The sequence below is a fragment of the Mytilus edulis genome, chromosome 13 (genome assembly GCF_963676685.1).
Source record: "Mytilus edulis chromosome 13, xbMytEdul2.2, whole genome shotgun sequence".
Classification (NCBI taxonomy): Eukaryota; Metazoa; Mollusca; class Bivalvia; order Mytilida; family Mytilidae; genus Mytilus; species Mytilus edulis.
Genome location: NC_092356.1, coordinates 16,303,247 through 16,327,281, shown reverse-complemented (window position 1 = coordinate 16,327,281; position 24,035 = coordinate 16,303,247). Strand labels below are relative to the sequence as shown.

At 32.8% G+C, this 24,035-nt stretch overlaps 1 protein-coding gene and 1 long non-coding RNA gene across 2 annotated transcripts in view; one reads left to right on the top strand and one right to left on the bottom strand.

The window, feature by feature from the left end:
* LOC139501122 (uncharacterized) overlaps positions 1 to 24,035 on the bottom strand; it is a 121,326-nt gene that overhangs the window by 21,893 nt on the left and 75,398 nt on the right. The gene's annotated exons all lie outside the window — the stretch shown is intronic.
* LOC139501120 (aromatic-L-amino-acid decarboxylase-like) overlaps positions 1 to 24,035 on the top strand; it is a 36,463-nt gene that overhangs the window by 9,465 nt on the left and 2,963 nt on the right. The window contains exons 2-11 of the mRNA XM_071290103.1: positions 5,059 to 5,172; positions 8,917 to 8,968; positions 10,731 to 10,795; positions 16,576 to 16,710; positions 17,429 to 17,539; positions 18,360 to 18,392; positions 19,114 to 19,275; positions 20,007 to 20,074; positions 20,881 to 20,951; positions 22,059 to 22,078. Coding sequence (XP_071146204.1) covers positions 5,059 to 5,172; positions 8,917 to 8,968; positions 10,731 to 10,795; positions 16,576 to 16,710; positions 17,429 to 17,539; positions 18,360 to 18,392; positions 19,114 to 19,275; positions 20,007 to 20,074; positions 20,881 to 20,951; positions 22,059 to 22,078 — 831 coding nt within the window. The remainder of the gene's footprint in view (positions 1 to 5,058; positions 5,173 to 8,916; positions 8,969 to 10,730; positions 10,796 to 16,575; positions 16,711 to 17,428; positions 17,540 to 18,359; positions 18,393 to 19,113; positions 19,276 to 20,006; positions 20,075 to 20,880; positions 20,952 to 22,058; positions 22,079 to 24,035) is intronic.

The window sequence follows — 24,035 nt, the reverse complement described above, 5'->3', positions numbered from 1 at the left end:
TTTTTTTTTTGGGGGGGGGGGGGGGGCTTTTTCTCCTTATTTCTTATATTCTGCTATAATAGAACATTATCCTAGGAAATACTTAAATAAATATATAGTTATAAGTACATGAAATTAGTTTTAATGCTGTAACGACAAATTATTCACTAAAAGAGAAGCCTTTTATGTCCCTGTCTGGAACGCGGCATCAATTTAATTTTTACGTAAGGACTTATTGAAATCTCCTTGGAGACGGTAAACTTTTATATGGATTGTTCATTCTGCTAAAATGCTTCAATTACTCATTTCTTATAACATTTCTACCATAAACCTTTATGATGAATTTGAGTCAACGAAAGTGATTCCATTAGAACAAATAAAATATCATAGGTCGTGTTCTAAAGCCTATACAAGTAGAAAGAACTTGAAAAAAATTCAAATAGGAAAAGATCAATGCTCAACATCCAGTGCAAACCATACTGTGTTTGAATCAACTTGCGTTTAAACACGCTCAACGGTATTACAATTAGACTGGTCCAAATGTTTATTCTGTAGACAAAAGTCTTACAAACGAGATAAGCAATTACGGTGAGTCAAGTCTTTTGAACGTACTGATAATATATATTAAATGCCGCAAAAGACAAGTATCCAATTGTAAGTTTACTCTCTATGAAGAACTTCAAGGACAAAGCACTGTATCATTCAACATGCATCGCTAATTACATGCTAAACTGGAAAAGGGAACCTGTTGATGATGCTTCAAATGAGTCGGAGCATGACATTTCTTTCAAGAACCAGTAGTTTAAAAGCGGAATAAAAAAATTCTGAAATGAAAAACAGTTTTGTAAATGATTCCATACATCAAGAAGATCAGACCCTACATGATGCGGCAAAAAATTTGAAACCCAGTTAACAATCGTTCAAAATTTTGGCTTTGCAATTCATACATACCTCTTTTATAAACTTTCTGCCAGATTAATAGATGACAACTATTTTCATATGGAGAAGGATTACAATTCATTCCCAGGTGATACAGGACGGAAATGTATTGCTTTAGCCGAATGTGTGATATTTCTGCATAAAAACCAGTTCACCCCTTTTTAGTTTTAACATTGGCTCTTCAGTTGCATCATGAATATGGTTCGAAAAAACTTATTGAAACTTTACATTCACATGGCTTTTGTGCGTCTTACACTGAGGTTAGACAATTTCTGATTAGTTCAGCAAACCATGAAATTATAAGATTTCAAAATTGAACATACATCCCCAATGACATATGTCCTAAAATTTCAGATGGAGACTTCATTCAAGAAGGATCTGATAATGTGGATATCAATGCAGAAACTATTGATGATAAAAACACATTCCATTCTATGGCTCGCGCAGTTTTTCAAGTTGTGAATAATCCGACTTTTCAGACAGACTTAGCTAACGTCAAAATAACCCGCGGTCAAGAAAGATACCTTGCTCTGGATGAAAAGACTTCTGCTACCATGTCATGGTTGCCTTTCTTTAAGCCCAAAGAAAGATGCGGCCCACCTAGATGTACTGAGCCATACAGCCAAATTAAATCATGTACAGCCAATAAATCTGACGTGTCTGATATGGCTTAAGTATTGCTTCGATGACTTACACGCGACATTGTTGAAATACCTGGGTTTCAAAATGATAAAAAAAACAAATAATACTTTTTTGGACAGGCTTCAACAAAAAACTTTCCGACCGAAAAGCAATTCATGTCGTCGTTGCATATCCTCCAATCATAGACGCAAAACCTGCTGACATGGCGACAGTGTATACAACAATGCTGAAATGCCTAGAAATGTCAAAGGTCGCAGGTCAGAATAACCCAGTACAGACATTCGACCAACAGCTTTATGCCATAGCCAAACAAGTAAAGTGGTATATGCCTAAGATTGTTCACCCGCACGTTGTGAGATTAGGTAAATTCCACATGGTTTCGTGTTATATTTCAGCAATAGACTAAATATGGGTATCAGCTGGGCTTCTGGATTTATTATTCAATTCAGGTGCATATGCAGGATGTACTGTAGATCAGATTCTCCAAGGCAAGCAGTTTAATCGCGGAGTAAGAACTTACACATTAGCGTATGAAACAGTGATGGCACTATGGTTCAAGAAATTTTGTCAATGGTGTTCAAAACAACGAAAAAATGCTAACATAGACAAAAAGTTCTGGCAAACAATGTTTTCTTGTCATGATGCATTCAGTGACCTTAATACAAACGTAGTAGATCTCTCTGAATGTATGTTAGTTTTTTCTTCAAATCATCGGACGTGAATAATAATATCAAATGTTACTGATGTATACAAATATCTTCATTTTTATCCAAATTTTTGTGAATCGGTATTCTAGATATATCTTGTGCTTTAAAACAGTTAAAGTCAAAAGTCTACTACTTTTTTGTATTGTTTTATAAAAAGGGGGACGCACATCGTCATGCATTTTCAAATGTTATTACTCTTGCACTGGTTGACCTATTGTCATAAATAAAACTTCATATACTATCGTGTTTATGCTGACATTTATTCATCAAGACTATTTTAATAGTGTCAACATTATTTTTTATTTAAAAAAGTAATGATGAATTTCATCATTTTTCATTGAATCATGGACCGGATGTAAACTTTACAGTACTAACTTCTCCTTTATTCTTTATGTTATCTTAACAAAACTTTCCCCAAAATATCTTTATATATTGTTATACATTATTGCAAAGCTGAATATTAAATATGAATATTTTTTATTGATAATTTTTGCAAATAAAGATAAACTTTATTATTTTCTTCCATGTTGGTTGCGGGCGTCAACAGTTCTAATATTTGTCAATCTGGCATAAATATTACAAGATGAATTTGTACAGCATCCCCAGATCTAGCTTCCATTGCAATTTTTTCTCAGTTATCATGAGGGACTACCGAGAAATTGTCCAAAATGTCAAAAAAAAATGATTTTTTAAAATCCCCCTTTTTTGCCTTTGATCGCATTTATCACAAATCTGCACCATTTTGGCATTCTACGACATGCCTTAATGGAAGGGTATTATATTTATCTTCAAATTAAGACCAAAATTAGCCGTGAGGTATTTCGGTCCATTAAATTTTTTAATTTACCTTACTTGTCACCGTACTATACCTCGAATGAAAGGTTACCACAGATTTCAAGTATACAATATGAACATGTTTATTTACTGGTAACATTCCCAATATAAATAGAATATAAACAAGTAAACAAAGTGACCACCATTACACATTATACATATATATTCATTTTAAGTGTATTTTTTAGTATTTACAAGACAGCCAACTTTTTAACGATAATGTATGCTGAAATTTATGTTTAAATAGAATGTATAGCTATTGGAATAATGTCAATAAGTAGTAATTGTAACCTTAACAACAAATTGGAACAGTTGTTTGATGTTTAACAATAGTATTTAGTACCTAAATGCATGTTTTAAATTGGTAGCACCATTGACACGCTTCTATCAAAGGATGAGCTAAAATTGTTAAAATTGAAGGAACTCTTCCTTTTTCCCATTGCATATTTTTGAAAATAGTTGCTACCATACTATATAAAATAGAGGGACACATTTAAATGTTTTAAACAATGACATCATTTTTCCAAATATTACTTCATCGAAATTTGCATGTTTTTTGATAATGACTCATATACTTTTATTTTATTGACTGCATTTTAATTATGAATCATTTTCATCACATTATATTATGTTTGTCAGTAAAAAAAATCACAAAGTTCGGGCTGACTTAGATCTAAATCTTTTCTATTTACAACGAGTTATTCTTCCTTTTTTTTGACATTTATAACAGAATATTAATTATATGATTTTTGATACAGATGTAAAATACAAATTTTCTCTCTGTTGCTTTTTAACTCACCTGGCCCAAAGGGCCTAATAAGCTTTTGTCATCACACAGGCTTAACAAATTGGACGAACTGTTACTTTAGGATGCTTATGTTTGTAATAAAATGTTAGATGCAGGAAACATTAAAATTGTTGGTATTCATCTATGATATATGTACTTCAGTCACTTGTTATACAAAATTTGAATACAATGCTCAATAAATTAATTAAATTTGTAAAATGTAAACTTTGTAAAAGTTTTAAAACATTTTGAATTGTCAAAAGATCTGATACCTTATCACAAGGTAATAGTAAATTAGAAAATTATTTCAACCTCAAGACTGACTTCGTAAAGGAGGTTTATTTATCAATGAAAGATTTTAATATAAGAAGAGCTATATGTAAAATGAGAATAAGTGCTCATGATCTTAGAATTGAGAAAGATAGATATAGTTAAACATGCATATATATAGAGAGAACTCAGCGTCTATTTCATCATGCATATATATAGAGAGAACTCAGCGTCTATTTCATCACTGCTTATCACATGGATCAAATTCTATTGAGGATGAGACCCATTTTACAGTAAATTGTCCTTTATAGATGTAAAGAGGAAATTATTATTTGATAAAGTAAACACTTTCTGTCCTAATTTTAAACAACTACCTAAGGATAAAAAAATATTTCTGGCTGTTCACAAATGAGCATTTACCAACTCTCATGTGCCTAGGAAATTACATTATCAAAAGTTTAGAAATAAGATGTAAACAAAAAATATAAAATACTTTTTATATTTTTTGTAATACTATATTACTAGCAGTAAAATTGAATATCCTATTATGTTAATTATAAAATCATATTGGATTGGATTCTCACGGCATTTATACTTGTGTGTTATACTTTGCATTTACCCAAAAAGGAAAACAGGAAGAATTAGATAGTGCGCGTTTCCAATTTAACGTCATTTTTCTGTTACACTAAATGGTGGCAATATCTGACGTTGCGTCAAACTATAACGTTATGAACAGGATCAAAGCCTAACATAACATGGGTCTTACATAACTATTATATCAAATCTCATTTTTATCAAATGGTTGCTCCCTAACTCGACCATTTTATAATTTCTATCTGTTGTTTTAAAGACAGATAAGTACACAAAAAAATGCAGTTATTTATTTATTTTATTTTTCAGATCACTCACTGGCAACATCCACACTTTCACGCTTTTTTCCCAGCTGGTAATTCTTTCCCATCAATTCTTGGAGATATGCTGTCGGATGCGATTGGGTGTGTTGGATTTTCTTGGGTTCGTATCTACTTTTTGGTTGTTTAAGATGTTAATGATTATTTTCTGTGTTAATTATTTTGGTAAGAGTTTAATCTCGACATGAAGCTAAAAGATATCAGAAATAAAATTTGTACATTGTATGTCTATTCTTATTTCATTTGTGAGTGCCATAGCACAAAACACATTAAACATCCGCTTCATGACGCCTTTAGTATGTTTTCCTACACAGGCGAAATAGTTCTGTAAATTAGTGTTTACAAAATGCTTAATCTTAATTGATTTCTTTTGTGGCATGTTTTAAGTAAAGTTAAACAAGATTTTGTTATAATCTATTGATGTGTAAACTGCATCATTCGCTACTTTATTCTTTTTTTTTAAGTGAGACGACTGAAATCATACACGGATTTACATCTTATTTATAGCCAACATATTATGAAGCTAGCGAACGAAATTAGAGATCTATACTAGTATCATAATCCGGCAAGGATTTGTATAGTAAGAATCTTACTATACCTGCTTAATCAGATTGCAATAATTTCATTAAAAAAATAACTTTCAAGTGACCCCACAATATATATATATATATGTTACAGGGAATTTGTGAAATCAGGGATTTTGTAAAATCACTGAAATTTCAGGGAATTTGTAAAATCACTGAACAGATTAGTGATTTTATAAAATCCCTGATTTGGACTAGTGATTTTACAAAATCCCTGAAATAATTAAGATTTTTTTTACAGATTCACTGATGAAATTCAGGGAATTTGTAAAATAAATTCATTCGTTTTTATAAGAATTTCTGTAAAAAAATACATATCAGAGCAAGAGCATCTTGTTGTTGCATGAAAATTGATATATAAAAAGCAAATAAGTGTTGTATTATTAAACTTTGCTGTCTACAAAATAACAATTACATTCACAAAATATTAATATAAAAAGACAATAGAAAATATAGGTAAGAATACTTTTTTTTGTACTTGCAAGTTTATGAATAGGTTCTAACCAAGCAAAAATGAAAATAGTTTTACTTACTTTGCTCATATATCAGTTTCATGTATTCTACCACAAAGTGAAATATCTGTTAATAAGTTTCTAAACTTTCTCAACTCTTTTTAGCCAAATAAAAGTTGATAATTTGGTTAATGTAGGTAGGAAGTTCTTCAATGTGGAGATTTGAAAAATCGTTAAAAACGGTACAATTCATTACAGAAAGATGTCTTAAAAATATTATGTAAGTCTTGAAGACATGTAAAGCATAGTTCAGAAAATTCACATATCAATAGGTCATGGTGGTAGGGACAAAATGTTATTAAAAGTACCAAAATAGACAGTGTGCAAATGTTTCAAACAAAGCTTTAGAACGTTTCAAAATTTTGAGAGGAATGCCAAGTAAAAAAAATGTAGAGCTGCTACAATAAAGTTATTGTCGTTAAGTCTATAATAAGCGTAGAGTTCAATTTTCCGAAGGACAGGTTGATTTGATACAGACATGCATCGAAAAGCAGGGCAATGATGTAACAGTAGATGTCATCCAAACTTGCCATGCATAAATAATCAAATTCAGTGGTCTAAATATCTGCTTATATGCCTTTTAGTCATTATCATTATACACTAGTTCTAGCTCACAGTGTTTATTAAACAAATATATTTCAAAATCATTAGTGATCATTAGTCTATTTTTATATTAAGAAAAACACATTTCTAAAAGCAAGTTATACTTAATTGTAATCAGGGATTTTACAAAATCCCTAGCCTTATTTTCAGTGATTTTGTAAAATCCCTAACAATTTCAGGGATTTTATAAAACCACTGAAACTGTTAGTGAGTTTACAAAATCACTGAATAGTCCAGTGATTTTACAAAATCACTGAATAGTCCAGTGATTTTACAAATTCCCTGTAACATATATATATATATTAGGGATGGCAACGAGTACTCGAGTACTCGGGTACTCGCTCGGAAGGCCAAGTACTCGAGTGCAGTTTTAGTACTCGGATACTCGTTTGCCTGTTATACATCTTGAGATATTACTCTTCATATTTCCACTCACTTTAGTTCCGTTGAAATGTCCCCTTAGTAATACTAAATAAAATCAATTTACAACATAAATATGTTTGTTCTGAGGATACTATCAGTTATAGTAATACCAGCAACGTCCTTTCCTTCCGAGGCAATGTTTTCATGGTCACTACTTGTATCAAAAAATAGAAAGCCAAACATTACTAGTCTTTCGTCTGAAATTGTTGACCAGATTATATTTCTTAACAAGAACAAAATCAAAGTGACCTGACTGTGGTGAACCCTACGCTACTGATAAGAGACATTTTTACCGGTGTTTGTAGACGGATCAACACTTTCATGGATTAATAATTAACTCATCACAAGCCGTAAAAACTTACCTTTGTTTGTTAATCAAGACTTCTAGGTAAACGTGATTGGTATGAGATGTACATTTAAATTAATTTAATTACTCTTTATTTATATAAAAAAAAAACCAACAGAGGATCAAGCTATGTTTTTAATACGTTTGTCTTTCGTAAATATGTGTATGATAGTAATAAGAAAAACACTGCATCCCACCTAAAATCTAAATTTTTCAATAGACGTTTAAGATTCACCCGAGTACTCGCGAGTATCATGAACGAGTATCCGAGTATTAAATTTCAAATCTTTTGACATCCCTAATATATATTAACATAGAAATAGATCTTTTTATTTGAATGGTTGAAAGTGTATATATCAGACAGAGAGTGTCCTTTCATGATGAGCGGAATACTAAATGTGCATGTGGTACTCCTATATTGAAAATGATTGCTTTAAGATATTACGATAAGAATTAAATATTTTGGTAAACGTCTTTTCAAATATAAATGTCTTTCATTTATAAATGTCTTTTCATTCATTGTATTGTTGGATTGCATAAAGTATGTAAAAACTAAATGTGTCAAAGCGACACGAATGGCCCCGTCCCAAAAAGATGAAAAATCTGCAATTTCAATAACACATGTGGACACAAACATGATGGTAGTCTCACATATAAAAAATCAGCTCAAAATCTGGAGGCGTATAGAAAAAAAATCCGTATAACTATGATTATCAATAATTTATCAAAGTCCAAAGCCTTTAATTTCAGCAAAAATTAGCGAAGCGGAACGAAACTTATACTTGATCTGTAACTCATCATGGTTAACTCACATATCAAAAATCAGTCTAATATCTGAAGGCGTTTAGAAAAAAAGTCTGTATAACTGTGATTTTCAACAATTTCTCAAAGTCCAAAGTGTGTAATTTCGGCAAAAATAAGTGGAGCAAAATGAAACTTATACTTGATCTGTAACTCATCATGGTTAACTCACATACCAAAATTCAGCCCAATATCTGAAGGCGTTTAGAAAAAAAGTCTGTATAACTGATTTTCAACAATTTCTCAAAGTCCAAAGCCTGTAATTTCGGCAAAAATTAGTAGAAGAACGAAACTTAAACTTGATCTGTAACTCATCATGGTTAACTCACATACCAAAAATCAGCCCAATATCTGAAGGCGTTTGGAAAAAAAACTTCGTATAATGGTTTGTTGCGGACTGACGGAATTTCGGAATTACGGAATTACGGAATTACGGAATGTCGGAATTTCGGAATTTCGGACAAGGGTAAAACTATATGACACCGACAACTTCGTTGCGGGGCCATAAAAAATACCATCTCTATTTTCAAATGCATCATATAAAATGCTAACATTGTTAAAATTTCTATTTTAAACAGGCAGCAAGTCCAGCCTGTACAGAACTAGAAATAGTTGTCCTAGATTGGTTTGGTAGGTATACAGCATTAGACTAACATTTACATACATACTAGTAATAGTTATCCTGTTACAATTGTATGTTTGTACCCGTGAACTGTTCTTTACCTTAGTGATTGCACATACGGAAACATTACATGGCCGGTGTAACAACATAGACTATCATTATTTCGACTCCTAGGAGTCGATATTAAGAATTGAACGATGGACAGTTAGTGCGTGTGTTTTTCTTGCTACCTGATTGGAAGATATTACGAGACGTGAATAATCAAAGTTTATTGATTGGTTAGGACAATCCAAACCTAGTAAATGTCCTTCAATCCCGTAGAGTATCGGATTTGTCCTCTCTATTTTAGCAATTAGACTTTGCCTGGTCATTAATCATGAATATTCATGATATTGGTACACAGGTAAATTTTATCTGTAAATAGTCGAATCTTCTGGAGTTTCGTAAACAACAACGTTACGATATATACTACTTCATAACGTGTGACCTCACGGGTGTGGTAAAATTTGTTGATTGATGCACGTGGATATTCTAGTAAATGAATTAATCTACAAAGCGAGAGCACTTTCCATTTTCATCAGCTAAGAGTCGACTAGCCCTTTTTGAAAGGCTAATGCTTGGTAATGTACATTTTTATTATTATAAATAACTGTTTTTGAAAATACAACTGAAAATTTATAATCTGGTTGTAGGTTTATTATCTGGGTCCACTTTACTCAAAGTAGATCCCCAGTTAGTTAGTTTGTCCCTCAAAAGTGCATTTTGATGAAATGACTAGGATTTATTTACTATTTTGTTTCGTTTACGTAAGAGATTTATCGATATGAAATATTATATATATTGTGAGGGGGTACACGGGGGTTCGACTTTTTAACCCTAAATTTCCCACATCCCATCATTTTATCAAACTTATATTCCAGATCTCTCTCTTTTTACCCCCTATATCTCACAACAAAAACTGCCTACCCCCTTACGTTTACATTAAGAAGGACTGAATGTCAAGTTATTTTTTAACATTGTTGATATAAGTTTTTTCTTCGAACAGGTAACACCTTGGAAAAAATAATAAAAAACAACAATCTACAAATCACAACACTAAAACTAAAGATTAAATACACGAAACATCAAAATGCGAGAGGGAAGCCACGTGCACCGTTAAGACCAACGTTTGGTTTCTGTTCAACCAATGACACAAGTTGAGTAAGCCATGCATGTTAATGTAGGTGCATGATATATACAAATTGCCTATTGCTAGATTTCACATACAAATCCCCAAACATTACAGTTTATTAGAATTCATATACGATAGGCCAACATTAAGAAATGTTTAGACGAGAAAAACGACATTGGAGCGGGAATAAATCTTTAAATAAAAAGTTTGAAACGTTTTGTGTCATTTTTTTTTTTGGTAGGCTACTTTTAATGTGGTTATGTAAGAAGCCTACATCAAACAATTTAAATATTATGTTTAGCCTTAATAGATTTGATGTACAGTTGTTGTCGTTTGTTTATGTAATTTATACGTGTTTCTCGTTTCTCGTTTTTATATAGATTAGACCGTTGGTTTGAATGGTTTTACACTAGTAATTTTGGGGCCCTTTATAGCTTTTTGTTCGGTGTGAGCCAAGGCTCCGTGTTGAAGGCCGTACATTGACCTATAACGGTTTACTTTTATAAATTATTATTTGGATGGAGATTTGTCTCATTGGCACTCACACCACATATTCCTATGAATGTCCAATAAAGGGTCAATAATTAATTTTGTTGTAGGTAAGATGCTTGGCCTTCCTAACGAATTTCTGCACGAAGGAGGAACAGGAGGAGGGGTCATACAGGTAATTGTTCAGGTGTAATACCACCAAATCATAGTACGTCACATCTGCATGGTTGCATACGAAAATAATTTGAGTTGCAGGAAATTAAACTAACATTTCATTGCAATAAAACAGTTCTGAATCATATATCTCGGATGTTATAAAGTTATAATTGGTGTTTCTATAGAATATTTTGGAATTTTGAGGTTACATGGTTTCTTAAGCTTGTACACAAAGTAAAAGGGAAATATTTGTCTGGTTAACTTCCAGTGATGGTTATTTTCTTACATGCAATAACATTTTATGTGAAATTTTGTCTATAGTACTGGAAGGATTCAACTTTACTCATGCCAAATATTTCTTTAAAACAGAAAATAATTCTGCACAATGTTTTTGAAAAGTCCAAATTTAAGAAAGACTAATAGGGGAAATCAATGGTGGTATTACACCTTCATTTAAGTAGTTAGAATCAATATAGCCTTGATAATATGAGTATTTTGACCGCTATCCATGATACGTGTATGGGCATGACCGTACCATGCGTACGTGTATATGGAAAAAAGGCATTAGATAAACTTCCTAGTTTTTAACAGTTACACACATCTTAATTCTCCAAATTTTAAACATTACGAATAAACTCATCATAGATACCAGGACTAAATTTTATATATACGCCAGACGCGCGTTTCGTCCACAAAAGACTCATCAGTGACGCTCGAATCCAAAAAAAGTTAAAAAGGCCAAATAAAGTACGAAGTTGAAGAGCATTGAGGACCAAAATTCCTAAAAGTTTTGCCAAATACAGCTAAGGTAATCTAAGCCTGAGGTAGAAAAGCCTTAGTATTTCAAAAAATTCAAAATTTTGTAAACAGTTAATTTATAAATATAACAATATCAATGATAATTCATGTCTACTAAGCTTGTGATACCCTCGGGGAAATAAATCTCCACCAGCAGTGGCATCGACCCAGTGGTTGTAAATAAACTACGAAGTTACTAACTTAAATCTTTAATATATGTCATATTCTCTGAATCTGGGTTTGAGCCTTCGCTAGCCCATCTTCGCTAGGCAAGGGTTACGATTCACTGCCCTCCTCTCCACACTTAGCAAATTAAGCCAACATTTGTGATAACAATGTTGCGCCATCTATCGGTAGATTAAAGTCACGCCCATTCCGAATACATTATTATTGACCAATGGTAGCACTCTTCAATTTGGAGGTAAAAACACGGTAGCGTCTAGAATCTACACACTTGGTAAATCAGGAAACGAAAATAAACATTTTGTTGGACGGCAAACGCCTGAATCTGACAGATAAAGGTCAATTTGTCGACACAAAAAGGACCCGTATGTAAAATGTTTACGCCCACAAACAGCGCCACCTATAATTTTTTCTGCGGCATCTTTGAGAACGATCTCCCGTTCTGTAGTAAATTAAAACATTAAATTAACTAAAACATAGAAAAGTAAGTGTAAAAAACAAATTGAAAGATATATTTGACGATGACTGGTTATACATGATACGCTGGCAATGTGCGCAATGTCCTTTAATCCAGGATTGAAAATTAGTTTGTTTCCTGCATCAAAATGGCGAATTTCAATGTTTACATTTTTTCATCTATTTATAATCTGACACAATTTCGTATCCAATCATTTATTAGCAATTTTATTATTGATCCTTGAAGATCATCCAATTACATTTACCGTTAGAAAGTGGCTACACGTTACCAGCCATCGTTACAAAGTAGCCATGTGTTTTGTGGGGATATCTTAGAAATGTTGTGTATTCAAAAGTTACTGTAAAAATCAATGTTATCTTCATTATATTTCCATGCATACACAATTCATAACAGCAAATCCATTCTTAATAGACCCCATAAGGTAAACGGACATATTTAACTGTCTGCTTGAGCAAAAAATCGTGTAAATAAGCCTGAGGGGTCGTTTTGAATTCAAGCACAGCAGATAAACTAAAACACGTGGTAGATTGTTTATGTTTGACAGTTTGCTTACCTGAATTGCACGTTGATGTTACTATATACTTACCAATAACCTTTATCGTGTTATACTTTCAAGAGTTATATAATACATCTTACCCAAGAAATACGTCTAGGTAGGTGCAGGGACTTCCTTTACTTGGTCCTTAACTAATGAGGGTTTAATTTGCATTTGATATCTTTCATATGTATACAATTACATTTTATGTACACAAAGAACAATAAAGTAAATGAACATACATGGGTTTAATTCCCACCCTAGGTATACATTTTGACTCTCATAACTGGAACAAATAGAGCAGAATATAGCAGACAATAATGTATTAATGCTAAAATGCTGATTAATGGGGTCAAATCATCAACATCATTTTAAAGGGGGCGATAAATGACTGACCCGTGTTAAGAGAGAGCCATATCTCTTGCACGTAAAATACACCCTTGTAGATTTCGAAAAAGAGCAGGATAATGCCGCTACAAGGCAGCATTCGCACCCGCAAAGTGGAAAGAAATTATTATAAGTTACAATAACTTGTTTCCCAATCCACTATAACAAAATATGAAGGGGGGGGGGGGGGGGCTAGAGGGGGGTCTCATCCCGATTTCCCGGTTTTAATATCAGAAAATCCCGAAATCCCGGACATATTTTGTTAAAAATCCCGATCCCGATAAACAAGAAATACCCATTTATATATTAAAGAGGTCCTCCACTATTTTAGGTAACGAATAGACACATCTGACACATCTTTTAAAGGAGGCCGTCTGGTAAACTTTGAAAATTAAACCCTCTGAGTAGTGTTGTTCTTAATTATATGCTTTCAATTTGTTCATTTTGACCAATATATTCAGTACGTACATTTTAAACATGTCAAGTCGGGGTATTTGTTTTCTTTAAAATTGCAGAATGCCATAAATATTTTTAAATGATATTCGTTTATAGAGAAGACTGTGTCTGTGAAACTATCTGTGTAGTAAGGCCAAGACAAAAATACATGTGTTTCAGGTAACAACCCCTAAAAATTAGGATCGGTAGGAAAGCAAAATAGTTTTTTTTCCAACGTTTTTGACTGGTTCATATGGGAGAAAAATTCTGACTTTATAAGAGCTTGTCCACATAACATCCAAAAACCTTTTAAGATTAGAATTAGATTATAGGTACTGAAAATTAGGGTAGATATATATAGGGGTGACGGAAACACATGTGTTTTCTTTTCGGTCTTACATAATCTTACTTTTATTGAAAATATCCAAATCAAGTCTTTTCCTGCACCAGATGCGCATTTCGACAAAACATGTCTCTTCAGTGATGCTCGTGGCCAACATATTTGAAATCCAAAGCTTATTTAAAAGACGAAGAGCTATAATCCAAAAGGTTCAAAAAGTATAGCCAAATCCGTAAAAGGAATCAGAGCTTTGCATGAGGGATATACATTCCTTAATTTATAATTATTTCTAACATTTTGTAACAGCAAATTTAAATAACACAAACATCCGTATTTTCACGCCAGTACCGAAGTACTGTCTACTGTGCTGGTGATACCCTCGGGGACTAACAGTCCATCAGCAGAGGCATCGACCTAACTTTTGGGAAGGATTGTAAAGAGGCGTTATGTTAACGGACAAACGCAAAATAAAATTCCAATTTCACGATGAACGAAAAATTCTAAAAAATGCTTGCACGTTGCCGTTTTTACCAATTTCATAGTGAATCACGATTTTTTTTCACGGAAGGTTGAAATTATAAATGGCAAAACACGTTGCACGAAAAAAAACCTCTACCACCGTCTTTGGGTATACTGATCCTCTAAATCAGAGCGACTCTAATGCCAAGGAGCTTAGACATTTATCATGAATTTTGGTTGGCATTTCATTAGCGTACAGTGGATATTAAATATGGCACTGGCTACGGTTACTTTTAAAAAACGAGCAGAAAATAACAATAAGATCTGGATCTACTCTGTTTCCTCTGTTTCTAGATGCGGTTCTGATAGAAGTATAATGAAAATGGCACTTTTTTCTGTCCAAGGTACAGTTTTTTGTCAATCCTGTTATATTTCAACATAAAAATCCCAATTTCCCATGGCTAAAAACGTGGGTTTTCCGTGTCCCGATGTTTTTCTATCCCGAATTCCCGATCTTTAAACTATGCAATCCCAATTTCCCGTTCCTAAACTCGGCCAATCCCGGCGTCCCGAAATGGTCTCGCCCCCCCTCAAATATGTTTAAACTAAAACCCCTTGTTTGTGTAAATTTCGTTAATGACATGAAGTAAATAATTTTCATAGATGTTCAGGTTTATTATGAAAATTCGTCAAGGGTTCCGTTAAAAACCTTGATTTTGCCTGGGATTACTTCCCGCGAAAAGAGAATTTATTTTTCGGTTTATTACAGGTTTTAAAAAATTCTTGATCTGGAATATAAAATTCTTGATCTGGAATATTTTAACTTCTACCCAAGTTTTATGAAAATCTCTGAAGGTTTTCAAATTGATCATGTAAAACTAATAATCCCAAAACGACTGTTAATTGCTAAAAGTCCGTTGTCAACTGAAAAATGAAAAAAATGATACATTGAAAATTTTTCTTAATCATAAAAAAACTTCTGCCATAGATTCATAAAATTCGATGAAGGTTTGACAAAGTTATTGATGTGCAACAAACTTTTACCCCAGACTGTATCTACTTGTTAACTTCAAAAAGAAATTCCTTTTTATCAGTTAAATACGGGAACATTTGAAATATTATTTCATCATTATGATCTGGTACTCTAAGTCTTTTGATCACAAAAAGCTTCTGTCCAACTTTTTGAAACTTTCATGAAGGTTTGACAAAGTCAACGATATTTAAAACATCTTGAACCACATACTTAATTTATATGGTGACGACGCCAACGAAACCTATGATCTCTATGTCTCCCTTTCGAGAAATAATGTTGCAGGCTCGATAAAAATGCAAACACATATCGAATATCAGCAGATAATGAAATGCTTCAGTTAAATCAAAGGAAAGTAAGTAGAATTTACAGTAGAATCAGACTTTGACAAAAAATGAACAAAAATATAACACGCCCGGTACCATTTGATTGAATAATAAATGTTGTCACTTTTATTCGCAATTAAAAGCTACTGTCTGAAGAAAGATAAAGAAGGCTGATGTGCTTTTAACCAGTTCGTTTTAATTTATTTAGATTAAAATATTTTTTTTAACAAAATTCAAGTGTACGCCCGGGTGTTTTGACGTAAACGTAGCTACGCGCCTGATTGGCGCTTTTTGATTGGATGCAGCGAGTTTCTACTGCAACCTATGAAAATCATTACATTGTGTCTCCGAAATTCTATCTCAGTCCGCCAAGGGTGGAGAGAAGGGAAGTGGATCGTAACCCTTGGCTAGCAAAGATGTCGCTAGCCATGATCAGTTTTGATATCTCCAACTAAAAGCGTGGGTAAGAAAAGCTGACTTTATGTTTAATATTTGGTTTATATATTTTTCTTGAGAATGCCTTTCGAATTCATTCTTCATGACAAATCGGCAATATATGAATACGTTTTGTCAAGTAATTATATATTTAAATATACAATTCCTTGGTTTTGTATACTTTTAACATGTGAATATAATTTCGCTGGTTATCCATCGCCACTTAATTTTATAATTTATCGTAAAAATGACTATTACCGTGTCATGGCATAATTATGATTTAAATAAAAACTCAAAATTTTATATTTGTGGATGAAGTGCGATTAACTAATTTTAATTAGAGGGAATGTCTCAAGAATACAAAGCTACGACTCTGTTTTGATTTTTTTTTAGGGTTCAGCCAGTGAGTGTGTACTTGTAACACTTTTAGCAGCAAGACATACCACACTTAAAGATCTGAAGGGGAGATTCCCATTTGTTGATGACGGTATATTACTTCCAAAGCTGGTAGCATATTCATCAAAGCTTGTAAGTGTCTATTTTAGCGTCGTAAATTATAACGTTGCAGCCTTGATTTCCGGTGTTGTCGGTGCAATGCTTGCTCGGTTCATGTTCGCCTGAATTTTGCAGGTGTTGATTCCTTGATCTGATCAAATAGATATTGGATCGGTTGATGTCCAAGTATATTGTTCGATCTGTTCTAATGGACCATTCCATTGCGTTATTCTTCACTGATTTAGAAAATAGAGCTGACATGTTTTCCTCTTTTTTTCTGTTTTCTTTTTTTTTTATTTGTCAATATATATACGAAGAAAACTATATCCATTGTTACAGTATTAACCGTTGCTTCTTGTTGTAATATTAAGATTTCAAAGCGACCCAAATTTAAAGTTTCCCACATACATATTTGTTTAAGAAATGTACTTATGATTTCATTTGGCTCAGAATAAATTATTTTAAACAAACAATAAGTAAATCATGTTTAAAAGAACACTCGAAATATGTCATAGCATTACTTCGGATAACCTCTTTTCCAGCAGACATAACCTTTCAGATTGATCTCCAAATGATCTGTCAATTATATTTGCAATTCCAACACAGTGTAGAATATATATCTATCGTTATTGGTATGTGATATATATATATAAACTATTTCCAATTAAATCGAACATGTTTGCAATCTGTTTTGTGCTCACCAGCGCAGACAAATTACTTTTCAATTATTCAATACACTTCTATTTCGTAGGCACACTCATGCGTAGAAAAAGCTGGTATGATTGGTCTAGTCAAGATGAGGCAGTTGGATGTTGATGAACACTTCTCTTTGCGAGGCCATGTTTTAGAACGTGCTATCGAGGTAATCAAATTAATCATATAATATTGGTTATTAACAATAATAAAAGGGGCACGTAATTAGGGATACCGTAAATTAAATTTATTAATACAAATCAAATTAATTTAACGATATAGTATTTGTTGATGTCGATTAACAGAGTAAAACGTGGCCACATGTCTATATTGGTATAAAAAAGAAGATGTGGTATGATTGCCAATGAGACAACTCTCTACAAGAGACCAAAATGACACAGAAATTAACAATTATAGGTCACCGTACGGCCTTCAACATGTTTTGGTGGTAGGTTATTGTTTCGTTGATGTTTACATCGTAATATGTTTTTATTCAAATAGATAAGATTATATTGTATATAAAGTCATTTGATACTCATACAATGAAAAATTGACACCACCAATGCCATTTATTGTACAAAATGAATTATGAACAGATAAAGAAAATAACAAAACAACTAACTCCGAGGAGAATTCAAAAATATCATTTTGAAATGGCAAAATCAAAAGCTCAAACACATCAACAATGTGTTAACAAAAAAAACAGGCATAATAGGTAAAGAGAATCATATAATTGCAGAAATAGTCAATAGTAAGATCAGTTACTTGAAAAATTTACTGAACAAGTGTTATTTCTAAGTTAGATTAAAAAAAAAGAAAAACAAAAAGCTCTTATAATTTAAAAGAATGGCGACAAGAAGCCTAAAGGACCCCCTTCCTGACCGGCTTGCATGCATTTTTTTTCATTTTGGAATGCACAAATTGCATGCATATGTCTTCACGAGACTTAAACCACACTTTTAATATTTTTTTCATTTATTTCATTGCAGGAGGATCGTCGTTTGGGATTGATTCCGTTTTATGCAAGTATATTTTTGTCATTTGACTTTGACTTTGGCATGGGGACCAATTGTTTGAATTTGTTTGTGCATTAAGTTCAGTTTCTAATATTTCAGAAATACTAATTAAGGGTAAAGTGCAGAAGTTTCCAACATAATGATGTATCAAATAGATTGGCTACACAGTTTGCCTTGCAATAGGCAAACTACGGACCCTTAATTAAAAGAGTTTTTGTAAGATTTCACAAGTTGCAGATATCGCGGCCCTCTTCACACACCAGACATCGCATTTAATGTCTGCATTCCTGACATGACTTCGTGTTCATGCTTTCCCCACAAACGAACGGTCACCCTTTTCTCAGAGAGTTTTACTATAGGATGGGAGAAGTCCTGACAAAGTATATCCCAGTTTTCACTTAAACTTTAAACTTTGATCAGGCATTTCCACATAGTAAAAACATAAATGACGTTTGGCACAAAACAAGTAAATTTTGCATAATTTTCAACACATGACTGACAGAAAATTTGGAATATCAAAAATAAAACACAAAAACTTTTGTGGCAACAAAACAAATTGGGCAAACATAGAATTATGAAAACTATTTAAGTTTCAGATTTACATTGGGCATTGCATTCTTCAAATAAAAAAAAAAGTTGAATATTTAGATGCAAATTAGCTACAAGTATGTGACACTTACTCAAAGAAATAAATTTCAACTCATGAAATCAATTTTATTTGTGACAGGTATGTGCCACATTGGGGACAACGGCTTGCTGCTCATTCGACCACCTACAGGAGCTCAGTGAAGTATGCGCTAAAGAAAGCGTATGGCTACATGTTGACGCTGCATACGCTGGAAACGCCCTCATATGTGCAGAAAATCAACACTATATACGTGGAATTGAGGCAAGTACCCTTTTTTAAAATTGTCAAAAAAAGGGATATACATCACCTTAAAAATAAGTGCAAGTGGTGTACATTATATCATAGTGGTTTAAAGATTTGTTACTCACGGCTGTATATATCCATCTTGTTTGAAACATCGTTTTACGCGTGCTAAACTCACATCATGTGTAGACCATTAATGTCATCTTTTAGTTCCAGCCGTACACATGCTTTTGATAAATGGAGTGCATTTTGTCATTACATTTTGCCCCATAAGTTTGTTTTTATTGCTATTGCTATTGGGAAATTTACAACCTTAAGAAATTATTGTTAATTGCATAGCAATGGATTTTAAGACAAGATCTATGTTTAGTTGCTTAAAGGCATCATGGAAATCTAATTTATTCATTTTAGGTATGTTCGGGAAAGATCAAACAATGATCATACAAAATTTTTTGACTAATTTCTACACATATGATTAATTTACAATTCACAAAGTCCGTAGATTTTCCAAATAATACATTGTTATAGTTATTTCAACCTAATATTAATTTTCACAGTTTACCGAATTATTTTTTGAAGAAGACGTTACTAAGTAAAAACACTTGTGTATAGTCCGTTTGTTTCTTTTGAACAATACAATATGTTTAAACAAACCGAAACATTGTAGATTTTTTATTTTCTATTTCAATACACAATCTTAAATTTTGTAATTTTATGGCTTAGTAAATAAAAGACATTTTGATTTTCAGAATGCGACATCGTTTAATTGCAACCCAAACAAATGGATGCTTGTAAATTTTGACTGTTCACTGATGTGGTATGTTCAATATGGCTTTATATACGGGTACAGACAAGCTTGTTGATTTAAAGATATAAGAAGATGTGGTATGCGTGCCAATGAGACACCTCTTCATCCAAATCACAATTTGTAAAAGTAAAAACCATTAAAGGTCAAAGTACGGTCTTCAACAAGGAGCAATGGCTCACTCCAAGATACAAGCTATAAAAGACACCAAAAATCATTTGTGTAAACCATTCAAAAAGGAAAAAGTAAAATCACAAAAATACTGAACTCCGAGGAAAATTCAAAACGCAAAGTCCCTAATAAAATGGCAAAATCAAAAGCTGAAACACATCAAACGAATGGATAACAGCTGTCATATTCTGACTTGGTACAGGCATGTTCTTATGTAGAAAATGGTGAATAACACCCGTTTTTAACGCTAGCTAAACCTCTCACTTGTATGACAGTCGCATCAAATTCCATTATATTGACAACGATGTGTGAACAAAACAAACAGACACAATAGTCAAACAGTCTAATCTGTATAAAAAACGAGAAACAACCACACCAACAAAAGACAACCACTGCACATGAGGTTCCTAACTGATTCATTAAATTGGTATTTAAATGAACTGTTATAAATAAGCTGTTTCGTCTAATGAGGATGCGCATGTAGAAGATACTTAACTAAATTCAGGCGCAATGTATTAACTCATTTTGATACGTTTTTGCAAACACAGACTAGTTTTTTGGTAATTTTGGTTTTCAATGCTCTTAGAAAATATGATTAAGCACAAATTACACCAATGAGAGTGCAACCTCTATTAACGATATTGCAGGGTTAGAAATAAAGAGCTTCTGACGTCATCAATGGCTGTCGACCCGCTATATTTGCAGCATAAACACGATGGTGAATATATATTTAAAATACTATTTAAACACTAAATTTCGAAAGGAAATAAAAAAGAATCAGTAGCCCAAACATTTCTGTGTAAATGAAGATTGATAATATGATGAGTACTTGTAAAGAGTTGACTTACACTTGTGTTCGGAATGAGACATTTTCATATTACGGACTATTGACTCCGGATTTTATAATTTATAGGCATGCTTCTTACTCTTTGGTAAGAGTTTCTTGTATTTTTGTCAGTAAGAGCAACTAAACAAGTAAAATCCAGTTGACAATCGTTGCAATTTTGGGAAAATAATAATTGTGATTTTGTCGTGAAAAGAAAATTTAAAACAAATAACTTTTTTTTTCAAATTGTACCGATTATAAGCTTGATTTTACTTCTTTTAGTTGCTCTTTCTGGACAGATTACCAGAATGTATACCACATTGCAGGTAACTTGTCGAAAAATTGACTACTGTCTACAGAGTCAATAGTCGGTATTGATATAAAGATCAATTCAAGGGATTGTATATAAATACAAAGGACTGAATCTAATATCGTGATCACACATTCTGGTAACATAGCCATTTAATTGACAATTCGTTACAGAAAATTTTGAAACTCCACAATAATAAAATTCTATCAGTTGATTCATCAGATCAGAAATTTTAACGTTTTGAGGACATTCACAATTGACAAATATTATAAGTTATATGATTCGATACTCATAGAGGCTTAGTAACATCAACAATGAGGCCGAAGGCCTAGTCTCCTATGGAATGTAATCACCCTATATGGTCAAGCGGGTGTCAGAAGTGAATCGTTCAACGAATTTATCGCACGCAGGACCTTTTTTGCTGCGTTTTGCAGAAAAGATAAACAATGAAACACAACAATATAAATAGATGACGTCAACAGTAGATGTGATCTTATGAACCCATTTGGAATTTACTACCCCCCCTTACGGATCCATAGGGGATAACTACGTGAAGGCGTTAAACCAATCACAGCGTCATTATTTATCCGCGGTGCGATAAATGATTATATCATCCTTTTCAATGTTGCATCACACGATGTGAATATTTGTTATCAATCTTACGTTAGAGACTTTCCTTTATTCTAAAGATAAAGCAGAGGACTTCCGGGTAAGATTGCATGTGTATTTATAGAGTAAATGTTATGTTTTTTATGAAATAGATAGTCTGGCCTGTTAGTATTTATTATTAGATAGTTATATGTATGAAATACTATATATAATTTGTAAAAAAATAAATGGGAACTATTTTGATATAATTTCTGACTCTTATAATACAAATTGGTTTTTTTTCCTAATAAGTTTTAAAGTAATGGACTTTTTTGGTTCAATTAATTAATGATCCATTTAGCAGTAAAATAAATTCGACATATTATATTCATCATATCAATTAAGTAACCGTTCGACTTCTTCCATCCATTCGTTTGAAAGACCATAGATAGATAATTCTCGTCAAAGTTTTCTTGTTTTTTATGAAAGGGAATGGTAATTTTATATTTGATCTGCAATTTGGTAATGTATATTTGTAACATATAAGCATATGACTTACATCTGGAAATTGACAATGAGGGTCGGTTGAAAACAAAACTTTAGAACAAAAGAGATGATTTCAGCTTTCCAATTGTGAACTTTCCATTCCTAAGTAGTAACATTCCAGCAGCACCTGCATACGGGGTAAATATCTCCCAAATGACACGATATTCCGTGCTTGTATTTCCTATCATGATTTTCTTGATAGAGGGTTGCTGCTCACAATGAAGCTATTAAACCAAGAGTTCCAAATGGTGAAGTTGAAATCATCCCTACGTAAACTTTACAGACGCCATCACGAGTTGGTTGACCGTTATGGAATAACCGTTTCACAGATTATATCGGATAAGCACAATCCTCTTCCCTTTCATGATTGTGACATACCGAATTAGACTATTTACCGGTTTTTTTCTATTATGAGCAACACGACGGGTGTCACATGTGGAGCAGGATCTGCTTATTCTTCCGGAGCACCTGAGATCACCCCTAGCTTTTGGTGGGGTTCGTGTTACTTATTCTTTAGTTTTCTATGTTGTGTCATGTGTACTATTGTTTGTCTGTTTGTCTTTTTCATTTTTAGCCATGGCGTTGTCAGTTTATTTTCGATTTATGAGTTTGAATTTCACTCTGGTATCTTTCGTCCCTCTTTTACATCTGCCATGTACCTATATTACTGTTTGCCAATTTTTATATTTTCTACAACACCCGTTGACCAAAATTTCACTTCAATGAATTGAGACATGCTTCCGTTTACTTATATTACCTCAGTCGATTGCACAGTCACGTACTGGTTTCTAAATGTCTTGTTGATACTTATAAAATATCAATATATAAATAAGACATAGCTGAGAGGTGATATAGCCAATTATTGTCTGGGGGGGGGGGGGAAATTGCCAACCGAGGGATCACAATCTGATCTCACATCCTCTCTGCGATGTGCTACGGTACTTAATCAATTATACTGAATGTTCTGCTTTTAATCTCTTTTGAATTGCAGATTTTTGTTGTGTCCTTTTTATTTGCCAATTTAAGAGCTGGGTACACATAAAAAATGTAACTTTGGTGTTAGAGTAGAATATTTATTATTATTGTTGTCTCGTCTAATTAACTCTTCGTGTATACTTTTGTTCGACCAACAAATGAATGCGCATTCACTTTGTCTTATATTTTATCATACATTATGTAAGGATGTTTATGGATTTATTTAAGTTGCATACTCTTTTCCGACAGATTAGATTCCAACTCAAGGGAAAACGGTACTATTACATTTTCCCAGCATTAGGTTGGCCTTTTGTGTACCCAAGGCAGGTGAAGGAAGTCAAATTAGTAGCGCTGTTATTGAATGTAAGGGTACAATATATTTTTTTATTTTTCTATGAATAACTGCAGTGTGTATATTTACAATATAAATTTTGAAACCTATTGAAATATTTTCTAGAGAATTATTCGAAAAGACTTCCAAAATTTGATAAATTTGGCGCCAAATGACGGTGGGCATGAATAACATAAACAAGCTCCGTTGGAAATTGGTCATGAAA